General features: G+C 40.5%; 2 protein-coding genes and 1 long non-coding RNA gene across 15 annotated transcripts in view; 2 read left to right on the top strand and 1 right to left on the bottom strand.

Annotated features, from left to right (window-relative positions):
• The window catches only part of TRERF1 (transcriptional regulating factor 1), a 102,202-nt gene extending 94,619 nt beyond the window's left edge, over positions 1-7,583 (top strand). For 5 of the 8 annotated variants that reach the window (XM_063328544.1, XM_063328540.1, XM_063328541.1 and 2 more), the window contains 5 exons: positions 508-596; positions 1,427-1,540; positions 2,347-2,535; positions 3,033-3,241; positions 3,901-7,578. In XM_063328544.1, coding sequence (XP_063184614.1) covers positions 508-596; positions 1,427-1,540; positions 2,347-2,535; positions 3,033-3,241; positions 3,901-4,222 — 923 coding nt within the window. In that variant the 3' untranslated portion in view covers positions 4,223-7,578. Of the gene's footprint in view, positions 1-507; positions 597-1,426; positions 1,541-2,346; positions 2,536-3,032; positions 3,242-3,900 lie in introns of all 8 variants that reach the window. The other 3 variants (XM_063328547.1, XM_063328546.1, XM_063328545.1) reach the window with 3 other exon arrangements.
• Positions 7,584-8,137: 554 nt separating this feature from the next.
• Positions 8,138-16,321, top strand: MRPS10 (mitochondrial ribosomal protein S10). 4 transcript variants are annotated; one of them, XM_063328551.1, is made up of 8 exons: positions 8,138-8,220; positions 11,033-11,091; positions 11,190-11,262; positions 12,473-12,612; positions 13,085-13,193; positions 14,322-14,411; positions 14,687-14,782; positions 16,022-16,321. In XM_063328551.1, exons 1-7 carry the CDS (start codon positions 8,185-8,187, stop codon positions 14,771-14,773), a joined length of 594 nt encoding a protein of 197 aa, XP_063184621.1. In that variant the 5' UTR covers positions 8,138-8,184; the 3' UTR covers positions 14,774-14,782; positions 16,022-16,321. The 4 variants fall into 4 exon arrangements, with proteins under 4 accessions (XP_063184621.1, XP_063184620.1, XP_063184622.1 ...); XM_063328552.1 differs by lacking the exon at positions 16,022-16,321 and adding an exon at positions 9,677-9,986 and having other exon boundaries at positions 8,173-8,220; positions 14,687-15,011; XM_063328550.1 differs by lacking the exon at positions 16,022-16,321 and having other exon boundaries at positions 8,139-8,220; positions 14,687-15,005.
• A 6,470-nt stretch (positions 16,322-22,791) lies between these two features.
• LOC134512797 (uncharacterized) lies at positions 22,792-25,717 on the bottom strand. 3 transcript variants are annotated; one of them, XR_010070242.1, is made up of 4 exons: positions 25,321-25,717; positions 25,077-25,133; positions 24,635-24,837; positions 22,792-23,108 (listed from the first exon to the last, which is right to left on the bottom strand). It is a non-coding gene; the product is annotated as an uncharacterized LOC134512797 (long non-coding RNA). The 3 variants fall into 3 exon arrangements; XR_010070244.1 differs by having other exon boundaries at positions 25,077-25,129; XR_010070243.1 differs by lacking the exon at positions 25,077-25,133.
• Positions 25,718-25,719: the final 2 nt, after the last annotated feature.

The following is a 25,719-nucleotide window of genomic DNA, read 5'->3' as shown; positions in this document are numbered from 1 at the left end:
GCTTTCTCTTCCACTTGAAGAACGAAGGGTCATCCAGCAAAGCTACTGGGAGCCAGGAAACAAAGAAAAGGAGGTGGTTCTTCATGTGGAGGGTCTACTGATCTGTGAAACTCCTTGGCAAAGGATGTTTTGGGTGCAAGAAGTTTAATTGGTTGAAAGGAAGAGTGGGTCAGCGCTTAGAAGGATAGTTACTAAATAAGCAAATTGCAACAGACTCAGGAAATCCCCTGCGCTGAAAGTGGTCAGAGGTTAGGAAAAATTAGGGAGAGGCATTGTATTTGGTTGCCCTGATCTTACTGTTTCCTAGGCAACTGCCTGTGACCGCTGCTGGAGAACTAATAGGGGTTAGATGGGCTCGAGGTCTGCATCGGTGCAGCCATAGTTGTATTTGGGTAGCGGTAATCACTGGCATGTGCTTGAGGTTTCCCAGGTGTTCTTTTCAGCTACTTCATCAACATAAAAGTGGTGGAGGTTTATTGTTTATGATGAATTCATGCTTTTTTTAAGGCTCCGACAAATGGACGCATCAAGAAAGGAGGCTGTTCAAAGAGGCATTATCCACCTACAGTAAAGATTTCATATTTGTACAGAAAATGGTAAGGTTATTTCTATTCTGTCAATTGTTTTTTTTCCATTTACTGCATTCTGTTCCCCTGCATTTTCCCTCCAGTGCCAGACAAGCTCATTGCAGGCATAGAGTCCACAGTGGTTACAAGAAAGCAGTTAGGAGTGGTATATTCCTTTTGGTGTACCTATGCATGCAACTGCAGCACCAGTAAAAAACAGTTAAAAAAATTAAAAAATCTGTTCCTCTTGTTTTTATATGTGAAAGTTTTCACACCTGGAGTCCAAGTCATGGCATTCCATTTGTGGGACAAGTATGGTGCTCCGCTATCATCTTGGTGTTCTCTGGCAGTTTGTTAAAAGGTACCTGAGTCACTGGCATTGAGCCTTGTGCCAGAAAGGGTTGAAACCTGTTAATAAAGAGAGAATGTGTTTGGGCTTAATTTTCATGTTCTGACACAAAGCAGAAAAGGCAAGGCATATACATCTCAGGGCAGAATACTTTACTTGTTAGTTCAAATGTTGAAAAACATTTGCGTTTGTGGGACCCAAGTGTTATTTCCTAGATTTCTCGGTGGTATTGTACGCTTGAGCTATAAAAGTATATTCTCAGTCATTTTCTAACTAGAGGCTAGAGAATCACACAGAAATGTACTAAGGCTGAAATAGTCAACATAAATTTGACTGAAAAACAATAACTAAAATAAAATTATTCTACAAGAGTGTTCCTGTTGTAGTTAAACTGTCTTTTTTCTCTCCATTTGAATGTTTGAGAAATACAGCCTGCCTCTTGTAATATATATACAAATTGTGTTGAACGAAAACAAAAAATTGGACTATTTCTGCAATTACTTAACTACAGGTTAAGTCTAAGACAGTTGCACAGTGTGTGGAATACTACTATACCTGGAAGAAAATCTTGCGTTTGGGACGGAAACACAGAACACGTTTAGAGAAAAAAAGAGAGGAATGCCTGGTAAGTCGAAAAGAATATGAGAAAGTTTAACACTTGATAACTGTTACGTTTGTCCTGTTTTGAGGAGGAGGTTGAACTAGGTGACATAGCTCTGTCTCTTCCAACTACAATTTTTCCAAAATTCTAAATTATCTTCTGTATGAGCATTCTGTGATCTCGGCTACACCAAAATTTTGTGTTCCTGGACTGTAATGGGATAAAAGTGTTTTGACTATAGCATTATCTATCTCCAGTCCAGCAATTACAGCTACCGATAAAGCAGGTAAACCTCTGTAAATTATTCCTGTGCCTGTCTGTGTGTGCTCCTAAAGGCTGCTCTAATACTCTAGTACAAATACCATTTACACAGACTGGCAATGCAATTCTTTGCGTGCAAGGTCTGTATTACAGGTAGTCCGAGTAGTCTTAAGAGATATTTAGGGGGGTGGTGGTTGTTGTTGTTGGTTGGGTTTTTTTTAAATAAGAAATTTAATTTGACTATGAATATAGTGTACATTGCCATTCTAACAGTTGAGGGGGAGAATATTGCACCTTGGCATCTGTAGATTCCTGGAGGCACAGCTCTGTAATACAGATGAAGGGTGTTTTAAGCACTGCTATGAAGCTTCATGAGCTGTAGCTTGTCCATTAAGGGGTGGTAGTTCCAGCAAGACCAGAAGTTCATTCAGGATGGGAGAAAATACTGAAACCTGGAAGCAGACTTGACTGAGCACTGTGTTGTTCCCGTACTCTCTATGTACTACTATCAAGTACTGCCTGTCTTTGACCATATTTCTAGTATTTCTTAAACGCAGTGTCTATTTCAGACAAGTGGAGAAGAGGAAGTGTTAGAGGAAGATGAGGAGACAGAAGAAGACAGAAAGGAAGAAAGGGAAATGCAGAAGTCTCCTGACCCACCAGCTATCCCTCTTGTTGGACCTATAGATCTGCCTTCCCTTCAGAGTCTTTCACTTTCTTCGTCCTCCTTCATCTGTGAAATGCCAAACTGTGGCGCTGTACGTGTATTTGGTACCTTTAACAGCAGGGGGGTTGTATTCTAGTGAATCGTGATTTTGGAAGTGAGGGTTTTGGGCTGTTCCTGGCCAGTGATATCTCCTGAATATCTTCGGACAAATCGTTTTCCCTGCTTTTAGTTCCCACATCACAAAATATAGGCAATATGCTGATCTGTACATAAAATTGTATCCTGAGGTGTTGTATTGAGTAGAAGTACTATATGGTAACAGCTCTGATTGACTACCTTTTTGTTATACAACTGTAATAATAAGATAGCTCACTGGTTTGCTTTATTATGACTCAGTTTCTTTAACTGTAGTGAGATAGAGCTGAGAGCAAGCAGCATTTACCAAGTGGATTGTTTGTGCATATTAGACGTGTACAGTTGTTCTATTGTAGCATGCATTCAGCATACTTCTTTCTGGAGCTCCTGTTCCAGTGCAGTATTTCTTGATTTTTATTTCTATTTTCTTCCCTCCACCCTACTCCCCGTCAGGTGTTCAGTTCCCGACAAGCGCTAAATGGCCATGCTCGCATTCATGGAGGTACGAATCAGGTGACAAAAACACGATGCACCATTCCAGGCACTAAGCAGAAATCTGGTACGCAGAGCGGGTACTGCTCCATCAAGAGTTCACCTGCCCATAGCACAACAAGCGGTGAGACCGACCCGACGACAATCTTTCCTTGCAAGGAGTGTGGCAAGTAAGTGAATATGAGTGTCTGCAGTATGGCATCACATTTGCCTATTCATATTCCAGATGAATAGTGTTGTGAGAAACTTTGTTTTGCTCTGGTGGTCTCAAAAGAGCAGTTTCCCCTTAGAAGACATGTCCTCTTACCAAAATCTTCAGAGACTGGTTTGCATGACATTTTGGATGCTTCCCCTACAGTACTTACTCCAGTTTTCCCGAAATCTGTTTACCTGATGGAATTTTTACATCTGGCAGTCCAGCTTCCTCCTTCAGCATAGACTTGCATGTGACAGTGGGAAATCTTCTCTGTGTTTCTGTGCTTGAGTTTGACCATCCTAACATGGGATTCCTTCACCTTTTCCCTGTTGTGCAAGATCGTTGTGAAACTAAGTACAGGCAGAACTAGGATGTGCAGAGATACTGAAGCAATTCTGGGAGCTACCAAATACCTCCGGCAGGGTCTTGAGTAGGCCATTTTGATACAGTCAGGATGTGTAAATCTGGTAGTCTGTCCCTGAAATTCTCACCATGGCATTGAAGACTTCACTGAATTCTATTTCAGGACAAGGAAGCAAATGTACTGATAGGTTGTTGAGTCTTTTTTGGCTCACTTCGTCAAAAGCAATGCATTTTTATCTGACTTTTTTTTTTTTTCCCTTTAAAATTTAGGGTATTTTTCAAAATCAAAAGCCGCAATGCTCATATGAAAACTCACAGACAACAAGAAGAACAGCAGAGGCAGAAGGCTCAGAAAGCTGCTGTGGCAGCGGAAATGGCAGCCACTATTGCAAGAACTACTGGGCCAGCTGGGCATAGTTTGATCCCTCTGGATCACATGAATTTGGTTAAACATGTGGAAAATGTCGGTGACATTGACGACGATGTTGTTCAGGAGCTGGGTGGTGTCATGGAAGAGAATGAAGTCATGGATGCTGACCTTTTATTGGATGATGAAGATGCAGATCTACTGCAGGATGATGCTGAGTTGTAAATAAAGTTGTTTGATAAAGACAGCTACTGAGCACACCCTGAATGGATCAATCAGGAAACCTGGACTGTTCGTTTATTCCCCACTGATTGTAAACTACCTGTTGAAAATTATAATTCTTTTATCCAGGTCTAGAAAAAAAAAAAGAAATCTGCTCTTTTTCCCTTTTTTTTATTCATTTGTGTTTTGGGGAAAAAATAAATAATTGGTACAAATATTCTTATAAGGTGTTTTTATCTGAGCTCATTTTGCTGATAACTTCCAAGGCCACCAATTATAGAAGTTCATGGTTCTGCTATCACTTCCTTCCAGATGTTCCCGGTAGGATCTTTAATCTTTAACTCTTCCAAGTTTTGTTTTAGCCCAATTACAAGAATTATCTTCACACACTTCTGATGGAACATTGTGGGTTTTTTTCCTATACTGGATCACTTCCAGCATCTTCTAGAGACTAAATGTCATCTCTGTTAAGGAGATGATTACATTCTTTGTCTTTGTGCTGTCATTTTAAGGGAGGTGGAGGGGAAAAAAAATAATCTGATTTAACTGTGAAATAATTACAGGAGTGACTGTATCATTTGTAGTATCACAGTACTTTTTCAGTTCTGTCTTGCCTTAATGCATACATGTTAGGCAGTTTGTAAAAGCAATGGTTACACTGTACATTTTAGAGCTTCCATTTTAGCAAGGTTTTGATCTGCTGATTTTAAAATGACCTAATTCAAGGAGTGAAGAAAGAAGATGATTGTACTGTCGTTCACATCATCTGATGGGAACACTGAATCAGGAACGCTGCCTTGGTAATCAGATTGCACTGGAAATATATTTTGCTGTGACAATAAATCACACTGTTGAATAGCCATCTTGGTGGTTTGAGGAGAGTGTATGCTCGAGCAGTGCAGGAGCTTGCTCTCCCACCAGCCAAATACAGGGAGACATTCTTGCCCGTGGAACAGAGGTTGACAGAATATGCCTTCAGCACGTGTTACTTGTTACTCGTAGGCATGAAATGTTATTCTTGTGCCATTTTCAGTCCTCCTCATTGCATCAAATTCAAATGTTGTTTATATAGTAAAACGCACTCCAAATGTGAGTTGACATTACTGTTTAATTACCGTTTCTCCTCCCTTAGCTGCATGTCCAACACCATTTACATAAATTTAGATTTGGTTCTCTAAGTAAGTAGGATCTCAAAAGAATTGTACCTTGTAGAACTGAAGAATTAAGGAAGAATTAGGTTGAGTGGACCTTTAGTTACAGAATATGAATACTGATTTTAGAGCTTTTGCAGGTAGCAGCACTGATTTTCTGGTGAATTTTGCACAGTAGAAGAGTGTTGCTAACTTTATAAAATATTTTGTAAGACTGATTTCAGATCTTCCAGATTTCAGGGTTGTTTGGGTTTTTTTTATGGGTTGGGTTTGTTGTTGGTTGTTTGTTGGGTTTTTTTTGACACATTCCTAATGTCTTCAGCAGAATCTGAGAGATGGTGGATCTTATTTTCTACTGTCTTTCTTCCTTGTATAACTATGCAAAATGAGGGTAAACCATGGCACTTTTGTGTAGGAGTACTGGACCACACAAGTTCAAAACCAGTGGGACTCATTGGCAGGGAGGTGCCTTCTCTGTCAAAGCCAAATACATGAAGCCAAATGACCTGAAGTTTCTACTTAAGGTCAAACGTTCTGATACAAAAGAACAACCCTTCAGGAGAATGGAAATCACTTCTCAGTTTCAGGTTAGTGAAGTTCCTGCGTACGTGGTTTGTTTCAGTGTTTTTGGGGGTTGTTCCAGAAGGGTGTTTTTTAAGTTGGTTTTGACCAGCGGGGTGGAATTTCACTCCCTCTGCTGCATAAAGGATGATGTTCTCAATGACTGTACCTGTGAGTTTCAGGAGATCAGGCAGCAGCCGCCTTTTCTCTCCCGAGCTGCCTGGCAGCACGCTCCCCAGCAGTTCCTGTCCTGTGCTGCGACATGTTACTTTTACAGGGGCCATGCAGCCCTGGCTCAACAGACAGCTGGATGCCGCCAGCTAGATCCACTGATAATAAATTTTGTAGATTGTGTAAGTCTTAGTGGTTTGCAAAGTGGAGGCTTTTGTGAGCAGTAACTTGGGTTGACTTTTTAGAAACAACCCGGCAGAGTCTACTCTTTCTCTTCCAAACTTGTATCATTTTGAACTTTTAAGGACCTTTCTGAGAAAAGGCCGCTAAACTGGAAAATGGAGAAAATGTTTTCGGATTCCCCTGTTAATGGTAGGAAAAAATTTGAGTGTTTAAGCAAACTAATAATTGAAGTCAGTGGGAGTTCTGCTTGAAGAAGAGAGTGAAATACAGTAGAAACTCGTGGGCTTGATTCTGAAGAGCAGCTTTATATTAAACAATCTACAGTGGAACTTTTCTAGCAACAATGGGACAGGTAGCTGTGCTAAACCTAGTATATATAAATATATATACATATATACGCCTGGTTCTGTAACATTAATCGGGTGCTGTTTTATTGTACAGCCAAGAAGATAATAGAACAATGATAACCAAAGAAGTTATTCATAAAGGAAAAAAAAAAAAACAAACACATTTCTTAAGTAGTACACGATTTAGACCTCAAACACTGACTTCATTATTATTAAGTGTTGCATTGGCTGATGTTAAACAGATGCTGTTCTGCCTGTTTGTACATAAGTTGGACATAGTTTTATTTGAGAAAAGTTGTTTTCTTGCTGATGGTTGATGATGGAAAACTGTTCACTATTGAACTTAGTCCTCTTTGATAAAACCTGTACATATAGAAAACATATTTTATGAGAAAAATCTTATTTTCAATATTTAACTGTTATTTTATTAGAAGATGGTTGTAAATATTTTAGGTGCTGTAGTGTAAAAAGCAGACTGTAATTTTAGGTGGCAGAGGAAGTTACAAAATAAAAAAAAAAATATATACGTTTGTGATCCATGCTGGTTTCAGGTTCCTGCTGTTAGCATTTGGCTTGCACACAGCTTAATTTCAGGTTACGGCCTGCCTGGATGTGTGTATTAAGTTGGTGTAGCGGCATGAATTTAGTACTTGTTTATCCTCCCCCTTTAAATATTTGGTACTGATCAGAACTTGTGTTATAATATTAACTGCTGTTTATATGTGTAAAAAGAAAGGGGTTTATATGACATTTCTGGTCGGTTTTATACTTTGGTAAAATAGAGTTGGCTGGGTTTTGCTGATAGGCTGAATACCTTTTTCTTTTTTTTTTTTTAAAGTATTTTTAAGAGGGAGAGAAGGTTGAAAACCAAGTTCACGTGTCATTTTCTTTCAAAGAATTCCTGAATCGTTCCGGGGGTGGGGAATTAAATAAATATATGTATTTCATGTTTTCATCTCTATACAGTTGGGTGGACATAAGTATTCTTGGTAAGAACGAGTGGTGGTAAAAAGCGTTCTCAGAAAGGGGGGAGAAGCTGAAGAAAGCTCGTTTACCCCTCAAACAAACAAAATAATAAAAAAAAAAACCCAACCCAAACAAAACAACCTAATGAATGTCACCTGCCCTACTGCGGGGTCGCAAAAATTAACAATTCCTGCTTTCTTCCGTCCGGCAGTGGGTATCTTCTGTAAAAATAAGAGGGAGAAACGTGTGTGAGGGGAACTGGGGCACTGTGAGGGAGACCGGGGGGGAGGGTGACCGTTGGCGGCCAACGGTTCGGGCGCGCGCGTGAAGGAGAGGCGTTACCTCGCCGGCCCTTCCCTGAGGCAGCGCTCGGGGGCGGGGAGACGAGTTGGGAGCTCGTATGGCGCCGTCCGGCGCCATACGAGCTCCCAACTCGTCTCCCCGCCCCCGAGCGCTGCCATGCCCGACGCCTCTCTGGGAGCTGCTTGGTCCGCCATAGCGGCAGGGGCGCTCTTGGGGTCGCCCGGGCCTTTGGGCGGGCTCTTCTCCTTCCGGGCCGCCCGCTGGGGTTGGGGGCGGAGACAAGATGGCGGCGGGGTGCTTGTGGCGGCGGCTCTGTCAGGTGGGGCGTGTGGCGGGAGAGGAGGACGGGCGGGCTCCGTTCTCCTCGTCCTCCTCCTCTTTCCTTCGGCATTTTCACTCCTGAGGGGAGAGGGAAAAGGCGGAGGGCCGGTGCTCGGCGCTGTGCAAACCCCGGCATCGCGTTCCCGGTGCGAGCTGTATTGGAGCCGGCCTGCCCTTCTCGGTGGGCTCCTGCCGGCTGGGGAGATCGCAGGTGTTTTCCTTTTTAGCGGCTCCTCGGAACTCTTTCCTGTACTCCTGTTTTTGCGGCGGTTACTCTGGGTGTAAGGGATGATGAAGAGTGGATGGCTTGGATTTGGAGGTCATGTGCTAAGCCTGTTCCTAGTCTTGAAGTTTCAGATCTCGAAGTTATAACGTAAGAAAAAAAAAAAAAAAAAAAGGAAAACTTTTTAGACTGCTGATGTTTTCTGCTGCTTTTGCCTTATAAAGAATGATACGTTTCTCTCAGGTTGAGAAAACTTGATGCTAGGGGTTTCCTCTTCATTTTCTGAAGCCCTAAACTCTTGTCTATATGTGCTGTGTTCTGGACTTGCTTACCTTTCAGGCATTTCTCTCCTGCATCCTATAAGATCTCTCAACCAAACAAAATTAAGGCCATTTTGCATTAGGAGAGGGGTAATTTTGTTTTGTGCAAGACCTTGGTTCACACGGGAAGCTGACTTCTGTTATGTTGCAGTTTGAGTGTCTTTTGCACCTTCTATGATGGTCGTTATCAAGAGCACATCAAGTATTTTTATGTCAGAGAATGAAGCAAGCTGTTAAAATATGCTCTACTGCCTGCTGAATGCCGTCTTTGCTACCTCGGGTACTCAATTTTGTCAAAATTTGTACAGAGCGTCTTTAATTTCATCTTAGAAAACTTTTGACTCTATATCTGCAGAATTAGAAACAAACGGAGACAGCATGTGGTGGAAAAAATATGCGCAATCATAGGATATTGTAAAGGCTGCGGAGCTTAGTTTGTGGGATAGAACTCTACTGTTTCATCATGTTTTGTTTTAGTCATCTGCATTACACAAAGGCTGAAATTTTTCTATCCAAAAACTTATAATGTACAATGAGTGCATGCAAATAATAAATGCACATTACAAGGTCAAACAGTTAGAAGTAAAAGAATACATAGCAGGGAGTGCATACCTGCAAAAAAAACCCTAAACAGTTACAACTTTTAATTACAATTCCTATCAGTAGTCTTACATTTATCGTCTGGGGTCAGGTTCTGTGCCAGGTACTTGCACGTACAGTTTATGCGCTGCACTGAATACAATCTTTTATGCACATGGGCCTATCTGCTCCCTGAAGTGATGTCAGGTGATGATGCTAGTGTACTTCATATCGGTATTGTATGAAAGGCAGGCAGTGTTCTTACTTCAGAGATAGAGAACTGAGTTGCAAAGATCATGGTGATTTAATCAGATGTATTTCTTTAATTTTAGGTATTAAGGCTCAAGTTCACACATTGAAACACTCTGAATGGTCATCAACTATAGTGGCAGATACTCAGTGCTCCTAAAGTTGCTTATTGTGTCATGCACTTAAGAATGTAACACCAGTGCTGTCTTTGAACATCTGGATTCGCAAGGCCTGCCTAAGGGGAGACATTCAGCTCCAAACAACAGTCAGTTTTGTAAACAGGAAAACTCTCCTGCCTCTTCCTGCAGTCATCTTCCTTACTGAATGCAGAATTACTTCAGAAAACAGCTTCATTTACTGCTGATCTGTAATATATAATGCATACTGGAGAAGGTTAGAGACCTAATAGCATCATAGTTATGCATCTCTATAAGCAACTGTATTAGGATTACCTGGAAAAGCATCAATTCTGCCCATTTTCAGATGTTTGATTATTATACAGTCACCTACATAACTGATGTGTGGGGTATCTGTCTTCTCTCTTAAATCTATGACTCCAGCACCTGTTAAATAAGAGTATCAAGGGGCTGGATAAGTAGCTAATTTTGCTTCAGCGTTCTGCTGCAGCCCTGAGTTTCTCTTAAGCAAGTGAGAGTTCTTGTTCCTTTCCCCCCCTGCCCCTCAAGTAGTCTATAATTTTGCCAAATTGAGAAATAGTGGAGGGAAGCTAGAAGCCACGTAATGTTCAGAAGGGAGTGATTTTTCTAGTATGAAAGACAGTAATGTTACATCTTTGTTAACAGTTGTATTCCTTTTTTAACACAGAAAAAAATCATGTTATCTTTTAAATATGGTTCATTTACTTGTTAGAAGTATTTCTATTTAAATGTTCTCTTCAAAAGAACAAGTGTTCAAAATCACAGGGAACTTTTTGCTGAAAAAATGGGAAATTTCAAGTTAAATTCAGAGGTTGAATTTTTGCATTTAGGACAGGATATTGAAAGGACAGGATACTGTTTTCAATTGCTTTTACAACATCAAGTCCTACATAGGCTTGTCTCTTGTCAAAACTAATAGGTATTATATTATGAAAGTGAAAGAGAAAATATCATATACAGAAATGGTATCTGATGCCACACAAAATACATTTTTCTGCTAAAAAAGTGCTTTGTGATTGCTGTTCAGGTGCCTGGTTAATAATCGATGCATGCTGTTACATTGTTCCCGTCATGCATTCCTTTTGTTTAGGTGCTATTGTATACTAAAATACATTTCCATACTTCTGTTTTCCTGTGTCTTCTGATAGACCAAACTTTCTAATTTGGCAAATCAGTGCCTAAGAATGTGTTATGCTCTGGTGTGCAACAAAGTAACCTTAAATGAACTTTCTCATTTGGGGCAGAAAAAAAAACAACCCGTAACCTATTTGTTTTATACAGGGATCAGCTTTTCCTGTCAATTATGCAAGCAGAATTATGCAAAACCAGTGTTTTCTTCCGTAAGTATAAAAGGCCCTCTTTCTTTCCATTTCTCCTCCACACTCACTAAAAAAATCTAACAACTTGTTTTATGCTTTCCCCATTACCACATTTCTAGAAATTCCAACTTGATGAGAGTACAGCTGGCTGGATCCCATGTTGATACACAGGAGCCTAAGACTAATCCTTTGGTAAGTGTTTCATAGAATGGTATTACGTATATTGTCTTATTAACAAAGAGGGTATACAGAAAAACTTGAATTCCTTTATTGCAGCTTTTTAAAGTTCTGTCTTAATGATGTCAAATTTGCCGTAGAGAAAGAAGCAATTTAGATCATTGGTATTTGAGATTTTTTTTTTTCCAGCAGGATTTCTATAACTCATACTTGCCTCTTAGTCACTTTCCTCCTTCTCTGTGCAGCTGTAACTCTATGAAATATCAGCTTTTTGGCCAAATTCAGTTCAGCGCTTACAGCAGCTTGGCCAGCCTCAGGCCTTTGTCTCTGGCTTGGAAGCTGGGAGCCCAGGGTTGATGAGGTGGGAAGTTCATGAAGGCATGTGGTGGATATCTTGCATTTAGAATCTGAATACCTTGGTTTTATCTCGGACCTCAGAAATGCGTGTTCAATCTGCATAATACGTGCAAGCTAGCCAAAAATCTTATTGGCAGCATTAGATAGACGGCGCAGACCCAGCCATTCTGCCACGTCTGGTACATGCTGGATTTACTGTGATAAACTGCCTGGGGGTAGACCTGTGGAAAAATCAGTGCTTCCTGGACACATCAAGGCTTTTCAGAGGATCAGTGAGCCCAGGCCATCAGAAATTGAAGTTCTAACTGAAAATCATAAATTTGTAACTGAAAGTCATAAACTTGTACCTGGACAAATGTAAAGGAAATATATGCCTGGGGAAGCCTACTATGTTTAAAGTAGCCTTATAACTAACTTAGTAAAGTGAGAATTCTGGTTACTGTCCATAATGCTCTAGTTACTGTCCATAGCCAAGCGAAGTCTGAGAATTTCAGGTATTCTCACACTGCTATTTAAAATACAAATATTGCTGCTGCAGAATTGCTTTAACATGAGTTTCATTCTTGCTTTTGCTACTGTTGTGCTTCTTAAATTTACCTGGCTTTCCCTTTCCTTTTCTGATCAGGAAATTTTACTTAAATATTGAGAAGTTAGGTATCTCTTCACACATTTGCCTTCCCTGATAAAAGTGAGAACTGTCAATAGAGAACTGTCAGCCTCTTGCAGATAAACTAAAATAAGCAGCTAACAGTGTGTGGAGTGTTTTCCTCTTTTACAAATGGGGTGCACAGCTAATAAAATATGCAGTGCATGTATTAATTAAGGAGAACATGGAGTGGTGACTCTTGTCCTTTCTTTAAAAATGCAGGTATCTGTTTCAGATGAGCCAGAAACACTGTACAAGAGATTGTCCCTTTTAGTTAAAGGCCATGATAAAGCTGTGTTGGACAGCTATGAGTATTTTGCAGTGCTTGCAGCAAAAGAACTTGGCATCTCTGTTGAAAAAGTGTAAGTAAGTGATTTGTAGAGTGATGTGGTGTCAGATGCTTCTTATGACATCTACTGTAATTAAGGTTCTGTGCTTACAAATATTCTTTCTTTTTTGGAAGAAATAGGTGTAATCTGACATTTTTTCTCAAATTATAAATCTAACATTTCTGAGATGGCAGCACAGTGATGAGAAAGCAGCAGCAGTTCTGCACTCAACACTGCCGTAGTAGAAGTGCATTTTAACTATGTGAAGGATATTGATAGTACTCTAAGTACAGTTGTCAGTGCTCTAGCTTCCCTGAACTAATGCTAGTTAATACCCAAGTATTAACCATGCCCATGTGGGTTAATAATAAACTGTACCAGTGTTTAATACCTCCTAGTAGATCTTCTAAATGTCAAATAAGAATGGCGATTTCAGCATAATCTTTCAGATAATTTGCACTGGCATCCTTTATATAAAATGAAATTTTCTTTGTGCTTTCTTCAGACATAAACCTCCAAAGAAGATAGAACGATTGACACTTTTAAAATCTGTACACATTTACAAGAAGCACAGAGTCCAATATGAAATGAGAACACATTACATGTGTTTAGAGGTAAGAAAAATGTTGTGTTTTTTTTTTAAAAAAGTTATGTTCTAGGTGCATGATTCAAAGATGGTAATAGACGTTAGTTTGGGAGCGAACACAAGCTTCCTATTTACTTGGTTTGGGGAGGAAAGTGCAGGGAATAGCAGAAAATAACTGACCTAGGTACATCAAATGTAACACAAGTTATTCTGAATGTGCAGCCTAAGTAATTTTTGGATTAAAAGGCTGATTTTGACCATCATTTTAACAGCTGAAAGAACAATTAAAAAATAAGGTAGAATTGAGGGTTATCTTTGTGTTTTATGCCTTTGATTTCCGAGAATCAGTGGGATAGGAGCTTTCTCAGGAAGGGAAGAAGATGCAGCTAAACCATTATCATTACCGGTTACTAAGGGTTCTGCTCTTTGTGAGTTTGTCTGATATTTTTGAACACACATACTTTTGTGCTGTGCAACAACACGTGGCAAACTAAAACTGCATGGGAGAAATACAAGAAAGGAAGCATATACAAACCACTAGCTCTGTGGCTGGTGACACAGACTTCTGTATGGTTTAGAATGCAGCTGTGGTTGACTTTCTTAGAAGAAAGGTTTACTGCCAGCATTTTGTGGCTCTTGGGTGTCTTAGTGTATATTTGCACAGTGCTTAGCAAAATGGGACTTTGCTTTAAGTCCCCAGACACTAGTGCAGTACAAATGGCTGCCCACAAACCATAAGCACTATTTTTGCTATCCAGGAGAAACTAGAAAATCAAGAATTAAGTGGACTTCTGGATGTGCAGGATTTATAACAAGCTTGAACTTCGAGAGTATATAAAAACTGCTAAATCTTGCAAAACCTGTAATTAATTTCATCTGATACCCAGAGTTTTATGATCCACCACTTCCATCATAATCAATGCTTGTAATCACAGGCAGTATGTACAGTTCTGTGGAGTGAAATAACTGCTTTATACTTACGTGAGAGTTGTGTACAGTTCAGCTGCCTCTGGTCTATATTATGGAAGCTACTGTCCTGTAAGGTGCTTGGTCCCACAGCAAGAAATAGAGAAGCTGGGGCAAACTAATTTTGTTTGTATTCTGTTTGAAGTATTAATAATAGTAGCTCATTAAAAAAATGTCACATCTGTTTCAGTTAAAATATCTAACAAGCAGTACTGCTGCAGTTTACTTGGAATATGTTCAACGAAACTTACCTGAAGGGGTTGCCATGGAAGTAAAAAAGGTAAGTTTCCTTTTCAATTCATTAACTGTTATGAGACCAAGTCCTGATGCAAGTACCAATAACTACCGAAGTCTTTAGAAAGTCAGCGTAGGAAATGCGTGTAGTTTGAAGGAACATTTTTTCAATGTATTAAATGGTAAAAAGGTTGTATGGCTTAAAAACGCCACTAGGTGGCATTTTTAATCTGATAAATATCTTAAACCAGAATAAATAAAGCAAAGTATTTAGATGTTAACTAGTTGGTATAATAAATGGTTGTTTTGCTTTCCTTTTAGACTAAGATAGAGAAAATACCTGAGCACATTCAGAAACCAGTTTGGGATACGCTACCTCAGGTAGAAGAAAATGAAGTCAGGTCGTGAACCCACCAGGTACTTGGCTGCATTAGTGCTGAAATAAGTTGCTCCTATCAGCCTAACTTACTGAGTCAGTCTACTGTTAAATAAAAGTTCTCTTATAAAGTAATTACATAAACTCTTGTTTCATTGAATTATTCTTGATCATAACTCTAGTACACGTAGATTGAACAACTATAAAGCGAAGAAGTTTAACTTTACTCTGTGATCAAGAACTACGGTCATAATAATATGTAGGTCATATATAATTGTAGAAAGGTAACATTTACTTATTTTTTTATCTATACATAACTATATATAAATATATATAAAAATTCCCAGTCTCTTTTTTATACTAAATGGCTTCTGAATTCTGAAAGACTTGCAAAATACACTTCATGTTTGTGTACTATTTAATGTTGTGGATGCCAGATTGTTACGAACTTTTTGCTATTGCTTCTTTGAAGTAACTGAATCCCAGATGTACATACAGCTTACATATTAACCTGTAGTAAGTCAAAAACTACAATCTTAAAGGACATCAAGGCATATTGAGACTTTTCTAGGCTCCTACAGTTCCAACAGCCTTATTTCCAGTCTTAGTAACTGCTGGCGAACAGAACAACACAGTGATCACAGCACAAACCTGAGAATTCCACAGTCTCTTGTGTCCAACTTAAATGAAGTGCTTTTAGAACCATGTTGCAAAGCAAATGGATGCTAGAAACTGTCAGTGTGGGTAGGACAAACAGTGCATTAAGTGTTTTAGTTTGCTACAGGGGAAGGTATAGCCTTTTTCTAAATAGGCTGGGTTGGTTATTGTGTAAACCCAGTCTAGCTGGACACTAGAGGGGAAAAACAATACAAATGGCAAAAGAGTGCTCAACTGCTTTGAAGATTAGTTCACAGTGAATCACAGGAGATAATATTAGGTGCAAAGCCATCATCGAGTTTACCTTCAGATTGCATTAAGCACTTCTGCCTTTACTAGGTTAACGGGAAGGACACGGCTGCAGCAATCTGCTTCGGTATTAAGGGAATGCCTTTGATTTGACTGCTATTAAAAGAATTTACAGAAAGAATAGCCAACTGGGTCACAGGACGAGACAACCAGAGAGGCTGGATCATACTTGTCAAGAGCACTCAAAGGTTTATATAGTCACAAAAGAAAAGCAGCCCAGTGTTATTATCAGACAGAAATGGACAACCTTAGTGGGAAATAGCTGAAAGACAAGAAACCAAGTTTGTGATTGAAGATTGCATTTTCTGTTTTAGGAGGGATATTTCAAGACAGTCAATATAGCTGGTATCACTCATGATAGAAAATAAGCTGCCTGTGCATCTTCTACAATATGCCTCAAAAACCAACAAAAAAAAGAAGTTAGTCAAAGCCCTTATGGGAAGATACACTGCCTAGTTCTTCCTTCAAGGTGTGTGTTTTCCTCAGTTTTAAGCTATTCTTCCTTTCTCTCATTCCTACTATTCATTATAATAGCATTTCTTAAAGCCATGTCAGACATTACATGATGTGAAGGAAGAAATTGTGAGCTGACCTTGTTAAATAAAGCTGATGCTTCAGAGGAAGAGCCTCTTTCAAATCTGTATTATATTTTCTTCAAATTTGCCATGCTTCCATGCCTTAGTTTTGCATAAGCCACCTGCCAAGTTCAAGCTATATACAGTATTGAAATGTGACTCTGCTCAGTACCACGTCTTTCCACATCTTGGTTTGATGCACGGTAAGATTAAGGGGTTGTCTTCTATTGTCTTTGGTGTTCTACTCTCAGCCTGCAGTTTTTGGCTAAATGGCCAGTCAGCCTGGCTTTTCAGTTGGCTCAGGTTTAGTTATCAGACCTAAATAGGAACAGACTTAGGAGACAGCCACAGAAAGTATTAACCTATGCAAGCAGCCCTCTGGCAGAAGGGATAGTCGATCTTGAGAAAGGTACGTTATTAGAGAATTTCTTACTTCCAGCCTTGTTGTATGCTGGGGAAAGCCAGTGTATGTTTAAAGTGATCTCTGGACTTTAACTGTGTTGAGAGAGCTATAGCTAACTATAGCTAACTATAGCTAACTATATATCATAGATCATCTCCATCCCAAAAAGGCAGAATGACTCTTACAGACCAATATTTACTAGCACTGCTGTCTACTAACCTCAGTAGGTCACCCTTCTCATCCTTATTTTAGCCTGTATGAAACTTCCTCCCTTTTAAGACTGTGATCCTTCCCTGCTTCCCCTGTCCTCCCCTTCACATTTAGGGGTTTCCTAAGGCATAACAACGTGTTTGTCTGTATCTCTGGTTATGCCTTTGCATAACACCATAACAATGCAATAGACTCTGATCATCTTTTTGCATCTACTAGTGTGGCTTCTGACTTTCACAGAATGTTCCTGATCCTTGCTTATAAAACCTCGTATAAACTATTTTGTTGTGTAAACTATATCCATTCTTTACTACTTTTCCCATTCTTTTACTGCATGCTTCTCCAGTTTTGATTTCTGCCACCTTTCTTAGCAAATGCCAACACAACACTCAAATCATTGCTTTAGGTCTTGTCTCAAGTCATCTTTCTACCTACTGACCATCTCATCTCATTTTCAATCTGAAAATTTTTAGTTGGATTTTAGAGGAAGTTAATAAAAATGCCATGCTTCATTCCATTTATAAACATCAGTATTTGAGCATGCTGTATTGTTTTATTACAAGTTAAGACATTCAAAGCCTTAAATGATACCTAGACAGACTTGTAATCTGTTTAAGTGCCCACTTTTGCATTCATACAGCAAAATTGCCAGAATTGCCAATTTCATGCCCTGAAATTAAGACAACATATGTCACAGGATGTTCTGTGCATCACAGCAAAGCATTCCTACCTTCCTAGAACACCAGTGTGAATCTGACAGTCTCAAACCTCAGTTGGTATTGCTGTATGTGTATCATAGAATATCTCAAGGTGGAAGGGACCCATAAGGATCATCGAGTCCAACTCCCTGCTCCTCACCAGACTACCTAACATTAAACCATATGACAAAGAGCATTGTCCAGATGCTCCTTGAACTTTGACAGGCTTGATGCCATGACCACTTCCCTTGGGGGAGCCTGTTCCACTGACTGACCACCCTCCTGGTGAAGAACCTTTTCCTGATGTCCAAGCCCTCATATGTAACTTAAGAGAACTAGCAGTTCCCCCTTAGGAGAGAGAGGGATTTTCAGATGTGGAACTGAATGAAATCCTTAGGATCGGTTCAATATCACTGGCTTTTTTATAAAGGAAAGATGAGATGAAAAGACTTGACAGCATTCAGTAGCAAAACTTGACTTTCAGTATCCAGTAGCCTGCAGTCTCACGCTATCAGGGTGAGAATAAGGACACAGATTCTTAATCCTGCTGCTCTCACTCCTGGCTGATACTTCATTAGTCCCATTTAGCAAACAAGTTTAATTTAAGTCAGTCATTCAGAGGAGATGTTAAAATGTTTGGTTAAGCTAATTACCTTTGCTTTCCCCCCCTCCCTGAATCAGGTTTCCCTGTAATCTGTGTGGTACTCAAGGATAGACGCCTCTAGTCTGAAATCCAAGGGGGGGTTCCTTCCACCCCTTTGCACACAGCTGTGTTCAGTTCTAGCCTGCTGATACACTCTCACTGACCGCTTTAGAACATCTTTAATAGAAAAGAACTGAAAATACTCAAGACAGACCAATGAGCAAATATTTGAAGGCTAAGGCAGACAACCCAAACTATTTGTATTAACAGAAAGAAAATGGTGCTTTTCTGAGTACAGTTCCTCAATGTTAGAAGGCTCAGGTTCATCCTGAGGTTTCTCTCTGACTAGTTTGCTGTGGTCTTCTCAAGTTCAGGGTGTTTTTTCCACAAAAATTAGTATTCACCCTTGTCCATTTGTGTGTTGAAAAGTGGAAGTTACGTTTCTGACAGTCATTCATAAGACAACCATGATAAATTGCAAAGGGGCCTCACAGATCTGAGTGTATGACAGCATATCAGTGCACCAGGGAATAGGTGTACCACTGTATGCCCATACATACTCGGTACCTCAGCTGACCCAGTTTCTTCATGATATAGGAATTGGAGAGGTATTTTATTTACAGTAAGACATAAAAAACCCCAAGCCTTTTAATATAAGCAATTTATTTGTTGAGGTAGGTTCACACAGCACATGTAATGTTTCTCTTCTATAATATTCTTCTACGTAGTTTTGTACAGTAAGAGGACAGCATTATGGGATTTGAAGTTTTATCTCCCTCTAAAAAAGTTTTATCTCCCTCTTCAATCCAAAATGCATAATTCTCTTAACAAAAAGTACCTTTCTTTGGAAGTGCTATCTATTGAATTACAAGCACAATTGATAAAAAGTACAAGTTTTATTTCTGCTTCAATGAAATGCTACTTGATAGTATCAAAAAGCACACAATCAGTGTATCACATCTGCTGATGCAGGGTCTTTCATACATTAGTGCATTGTCACTCATCTTTCATTCCCTCCTGCCATGTAAATATTAACTCCTCTTTGCTTCAGTATTAGAATATGGTTCCAGTTCAAAATAATAGGGGTTTTTTTTTATGTTAGTTACTGAAAACAACATTCATAGGGCCTTTTCCCTAAGCCGTTAGAGTACAGAAGTTTCACCCTTTGCTCAGAGAAAGTTAAATTACCTACATTATGGAGACACAGTGAGATCGTAACTGAGTAACACCAACAAGACTCCAAATGTGTACAGCAACTAGAACTGATTAGAGCTGCTTTAGCCTGTGGTGGTTGTGCTGCTAAGAAATTAAAGAACAGAAGGTTTAGTTTGCCATCAAAAATCAAAGGCAGCGATGAAACTTTCAGACCAAAACAATCATTCTATATTATCCAAGAAGGAACATAAAAAATAAAACCAATGTTCTATGCATAGATTAGTTTAGTAACTAGTTGGCAGAAAAATGAATTCTAGTATTTTAAACAGGATCAACTTTAATCTGACCCGTTCTTCCCTAACATCGGCACCCACTCAAAAGCAGAGAAAGTCACAATGCAGATTTCTTTCCTCTTTTCTCTAGCGTCTCATTCAAATCTATACCTCCACTTTCAAACATTGAATAATCTGTCCCAGTGCAGGGTATCAAGAGTTTGAAAATATGTACTGCAGAACTAGTTTGAAACGCTGAAAAGAATGCATCCATTTTTACGGGTGTCCACAGAAGGTTTAGTTCTATGTCTTCATCCCCTTCTTTCACGTTCTATTTTTCATTTCTGGCATATAAGCTGGAATACACGTGTCTACCAAGTTGTCAGCTGAGCTATCTACTGAATTATATATGCTTCTACATAAATGGTTGTGGGTTTGGGGTTTTCTAAGCTAATGTTGCTATAGACAACACACGGATTCAGGCAGCTTATGCGATTAGAGTACATTGGATCTTTCTAAAATGCTTCCCCTCCCCCCAGAAAAACCAGACTAAAATTTTAAGATACGCTTTCTTATTCTCTATATTCCGTATTTTTTCAGTGTGTAAACTTGGTAGTTCTTTAAAGAATATCAAATTCATTGTAGTGGCTTTTACATTAACAACACATTACAGTGTCAGTAAACATGTCAGCAATTTTCTTGTCAAAAAAAGTGCAGCTTGATTTTCAACACCATCACTTGAAATGCAGCTCACACTGGCAAAAACAAAAGCAGTGGCAAAGCAGTTTCTAAACTTAGTTTCCATCAGCAAAATAAGAATTATTAGGCTAAATATGGCTCTTTGAGAACAGATACTTAATACAAAAGCATCCATGAGTTCTCTTCTTAGCTAAATTAGTTTTGCTTAAGAATAAACAAACAAGCAACTTGCATACGTAAGTAAAAAATATTTGCCTGAATAACTTTTTCTTAATCATTAACGCTAGAGAAAGAGGGATAAAAAAGTTTTTAAAAATCTGTTGCCTTAAATATGGCCATGCTCTGCTCTTTCCATAGGTCAGCATACCACCTCCAACTAGCTTCAAAGGGTGATTGTGTTGCCCTTTAGAAGGTAAGAGCATCATTCTTTTGGCATGACCAAAAAAGTCATGCCACATCCTGAAAGTCCTGCATCTGAACCAGCCTGCTGAAATGGCCAACGCCAAAGGCATTTGGTTCTTGTGCAGAGAACTTAACGGCTTTGTTAAGTAGCCTGTGAGTAAGTGGAAAGTTCAGGGTTTTTTTGTGATAAAAATTTCATTTTCTATTTTAAGTCAGCAGCTGCCAAACATTATATTTGCTCAGAGCTCTGCTTTTTTATTTTCACTGGTATTTATTTTCTTGTTATTCTCTACATTTATGCAAATAGCACATCAGGGCAACATCAAGGTACTCTCGCTTTTGCGTAGGTGCCAGCTGTTGCCAGGAAAGATGTACACAAAGAGGCAAAAGAGAAGATTAAGCAAGGACAGACTGAGATGAAGGAAGAAATGAACCTCCTCTCTTGCCTTTCACATTGCTTCAAGCCAGTATCTGAAGAGTTACGCATCCTTCTTTTTCTTATATACCACAAAACAGCATATAGTAAATAAATCAGCATTCAACTTTATAAGCTATATGCTACAGTCCGTGGTGTAAATTCCACTGCCTAAGTAACTTATGGCAAAACGATTTCAACTTTAGCTCTCTATTTATGCATTTGGATGGTAAAAGAGTGTGATCAATACTTTTATTTCAATTAAAAACATACGCTAAAATGAAAAAAGGCATCTCACGAGGGAAAAGGCAAAAGTAGAAGTAGAAAAGCATAAAAGTGAGTGCCACACTGATAAATGAGACACAAGAATGAAGGCAGTAAGCTAACAACGAGGAATCCTTTATGTTTAAATTAGCAGAGTCCTCTAAAATAAAGGAAGCGGCTTTTATAAACCATGTGTCTCTGGAATATGTCACGCAGATGAAAGTGCTGAAGGTACACAGGTAGCAGAGCAGACTTCTGCTGACGGGGTTTAATCATGACTGCTGACAGAATTAGGTCAGCAGAGCAGATTACAAATAATTCGAGCTTTTTGCCTTGGTTTTCTTTCCAATATTATTGCTGGAATCAAAGACGCTGCTGCATAGGAAGTCTGTAAAAGAAGATTGCTGGTGACATGTTATCATGCTAGCAACTAGAAGCTGCAGTGTAAGTGATGTGATTTCACTTCAGAAATGCAAGTTCAGCTAGCAACTTGGTTTTAAATTTTTAAGTCGATGGAATGATTAGCAATTGCGTTTCATTTGGAACGGAGTTGTGGAAAAGCTGTGGAGAGAGCCTGCAGGGAACGAGATTCGGCACTCGCTGTTGCTCGTTCAGGCACCCCCCACTATCCCCGGCAAAGGCGAGGGTCCCTCTGCCCCTTGACCCCCTGCTCCCACCTGCAGGGAGGGCTTCAGGGGTGCCAGGCGGGATCTGCGCGTACCCACTGCCAGACCCCGCTGCGACAAAAGGGACATGGCCTAGAAAGCATGTCGGTGCCGGATGGCTGAGCTGCCTGCACTTATGTGCACTCGCACTGCTGAGGTGCCAGCCAGCCCCGTGTACAGCTCTCACCACTGACAGGAGAAAACTTAATAAATAAAAATACAAATTAAAGGATTATCATACCACAGCAGGTGGCTACATGCTTTCCACTCCCGTGGCATATCAAGGTCAGTGCTGCTTTGCTGCCTGTGCCTCACCACGGAGAAGCTGAGGTGTTAATCTCCTGGGGAGCACATCTTCTGACACGTTTGTGAATGGCAGCACAATGCTTTAAGTAGTTCACAAACAGTTTAATCCTAAGCACCAAATCCAACCCAGGCAGGAGTCTCACACAAGGTGTGGGGAGGAGGGAGGACGAGTCGAGCAGAAAGGGGGCAGCAGTCCCAGGAGTAAAATTGGTTTTGAGGGTGAAATTGAAGTCAGGATGAAGGAAAAAGGGGGACAGGAGCTATTAAGCTACAGTCCCAAATCTTGCAAGCAGGTAGAACACCATCCCCGTAATTGCTGGAAGTGTGAATAAATGATCACAGAAGCAAGTGCTGGAATTCAGAGCATCACAAAAGAACAAGAGTAACACATTTTTAATTCATAAGGAAGGCAGTGTTAAAAAGCAGAATGAAACTCAACTAAGTACTGAAATATTACCATAGCCAGAATTTTTGAAAAGAGACACTTTAGAACAACACTTAAATCCAAGCTATATCCTTACTACCACCAAGTTCCTGTAATTCCCTTTTGTTTTAATATGTACATGAACATACAGACTGCCAGCTGTTCACTACCTTAGCAGTTGCGCCCAACTTCAGTCCCCCAAAACCTCCCGAGTCCTCATGGTTCAGCTCTGAACAGTGACTCCTCTTCCTGCAGTCTCCCAGTGCTGAACTGTAGAAGTCAATAAGCAACAATTATTGCAAAATACAAATAAACTTTTTCACTCCTTTTTCACACTTGTGACAGAGGTGGGATGGATTGGCAATATTTTCCCTCTTACAGACCACGGCTGCCAACTCCACAGAAAAACCTGGCAGTCGGAAACAGTTCATTTTAGTCAGTGGTGTTACAAGGTGTGTTGGCTTTGACAGAGCCTGCTAAGGGAATTCCTACCGCTGGGCCACAGCTGACTGCCACTTGCGTGTATCTGCTGGGGGTGTCATGGCTAGAACCATGCAGCTGCTCACTCACTCCCCTTCCCCGCCGGCCCCCAGTGGGACAGGGGAGAGAATTGGAAGAGTCCAAGTGAGAAAAAACTTGTGGATTGAGCTAAAGACAGTTTAATAAGTAAAGCAAAAGCCGCACACACAAGCAAAGCAGAATAAGGAATTCATTCCCTGCCTCCCATGGGCAGGCAGGTGTTCGGCCATCCCCAGGAAAGCAGGGCTCCATCATGTGTAATGGTTACCTGGGAGGACAAACGCCATCACTCTGAACGTCTCCCCACTTCCTCCTTCTTCCCCCAGCATTATGTACTGAGCATGACGTTACATGGCATGGAATATCCCTTTGGTCGGTTGGGGTCAGCTGTCCCGGCTATGTCCCCTCCCAGATTCTTGTGCCCCCCAGCCTGCCTGCTGGCGGGGCAGTGTGAGGAGCAGAAAAGGCCTTGAGAGCTTAGCAACAATCAAGAACGCCAGGGTGCCAACACACTATTCCCATCCCAAATCCAAAACACAGCATTACACCAGCTACTTGCAAAAAAATTCAACTCCATCCCAGCTGAAACTGTGAAAGGAGCTACTCGGTAAACCAGGTCAGTGGAATGCTCTGGATTAAGACAACTTCCTGCACAGCAGGGGGGTTTATCCATGAAGTCAGCCAACTTTACCGCTGTTATTGAGCGGGCAGCGATATTAACAACACGCAGCAGTAACTGCTGGAGGCTTCTGTGTAACTGAAGCGCAATTAACAAGTTTACTCGCTTCAGCCAAATCCATGGATGCCCCCAGGTCAAGATAGACTACCTAGAAGCTACAATTACCACCTGCTAAAACATTTTTCTCCAAAATATTCTATGCCTCCAACATATTTGGAATTACCTGGCTTTCACGTAGTTCTGGTACTCTTTTCTCCAGGAGACAAACTGGAATCTATGGTACGTACTTTGCAGGAGGGAAAGCATCAGTAAGCTGCATCATAACCCCATTTATAGCCCCTCCTTACTAAGGATCAGAGGAGTTTCTGCTAGGTCATGCAGAAGGACGGGGATATAAGGAATATAAAGAACTTCAAAACAAAGAATTATGTTTGAATTTAGTTTCTTATTTGACATAATGTTAAGGTGGTTTCTGGGGAATTGTGTATCTTTGCGCAGGGTAAAGCATTAAACTTCACCCTTAGAGCAGTGTCAGTGAGATTCAGCAGTCAGATGATCCAGAATTTAGTGTGATTTCATTTGGAGGTTTTGGTTTTACCTTTTAATTAGATTAAAGCAGTCTGAACGTTAAGGACTTCTGTGGGGCCTCCTCTTCCTCCTCCTCTAGCTTTATTGTAGAGGTTTTCTCGGAAATCGTGTAGCTTTCAGCAAACCGCTGCAGACCGTGGGGCAGTTTGGGAAGATGCTGTAGCTCAAGTAGTGTCTGGGTGAATGTGCACACTTTGTGTGCAGAGGGTCAGTCTGTATGGGAACAGAGATCAGAAGTAACCTTGCATTAATTATAATGCTGCAAGAATAAATAAATAAGCCTTTATAGGAATAAAGCTCAGAGCTTCCCCTTAATGACCGTTTCCAGAGCACAAATTGGAGTTTGTGCAGTTGCCCTGCACTTGCCTAAGTGATATTGAAAGAACAAAATTAGAAGTTTATGAAGAAGTTTCTGTTGGGACGTGGTTGAGACATCACAGAAAGTACCTCACCTTGAGCAGGATCCAGAACAAAACAATGCGTCTTACGGGGTCTTTTGCAGTTGCTGACTTAGAGGTAAGATAGCAAACAATTTAACTTCCAGATCAAAGTCAAGCCAAGAGTATTTCCTAAGCTAACCTTGGGTAATTATCACGCTAAAATACACACCCCGTTGGGAATAACGAGCATGCTAATCAGGTAACCCCACTAAACGTTTCACACGTGAGCCTGGATGCCCAGTTAGGAGTATCGTACCGTTAGGAGTGCTGAGGGGCTCAATTAGCCAATGAGCTGTATTTTATCGTTCTAAATATCGGGCGGTTTGAAAGGCCAGGTGTGCTGGTTGCTGTTAAACAGCTGGTACTCAATTCTGCAGAACTGAAATAAACCCGAGTATCTCGACGGGGCGCGTTGGCTGCCTGTCCCACGCCGGGTGGGGAGCCCTTATTTAGGGACAACATAACCACATCCCCGAATGTATACGGGGAGAAAATATTACTCTAATAACGTGCAACAGCTTCAGGTTGCAGCGAATGCAATGCAAATCTTCACAACCTCGTCTGCCGACCCTCATTTGTACCGCGGCCTCTGCTTCCCCGCCCGCGGAAGGGGCGACGCGGGCCCAGCCACAGCCGGGCCCGGCCGCGCCGTACG

The sequence above is a fragment of the Chroicocephalus ridibundus genome, chromosome 3, assembly GCF_963924245.1.
Source record: "Chroicocephalus ridibundus chromosome 3, bChrRid1.1, whole genome shotgun sequence".
In the NCBI taxonomy this organism is placed as follows: Eukaryota; Metazoa; Chordata; class Aves; order Charadriiformes; family Laridae; genus Chroicocephalus; species Chroicocephalus ridibundus.
This window is presented reverse-complemented; position numbering and strand designations above follow the sequence as displayed.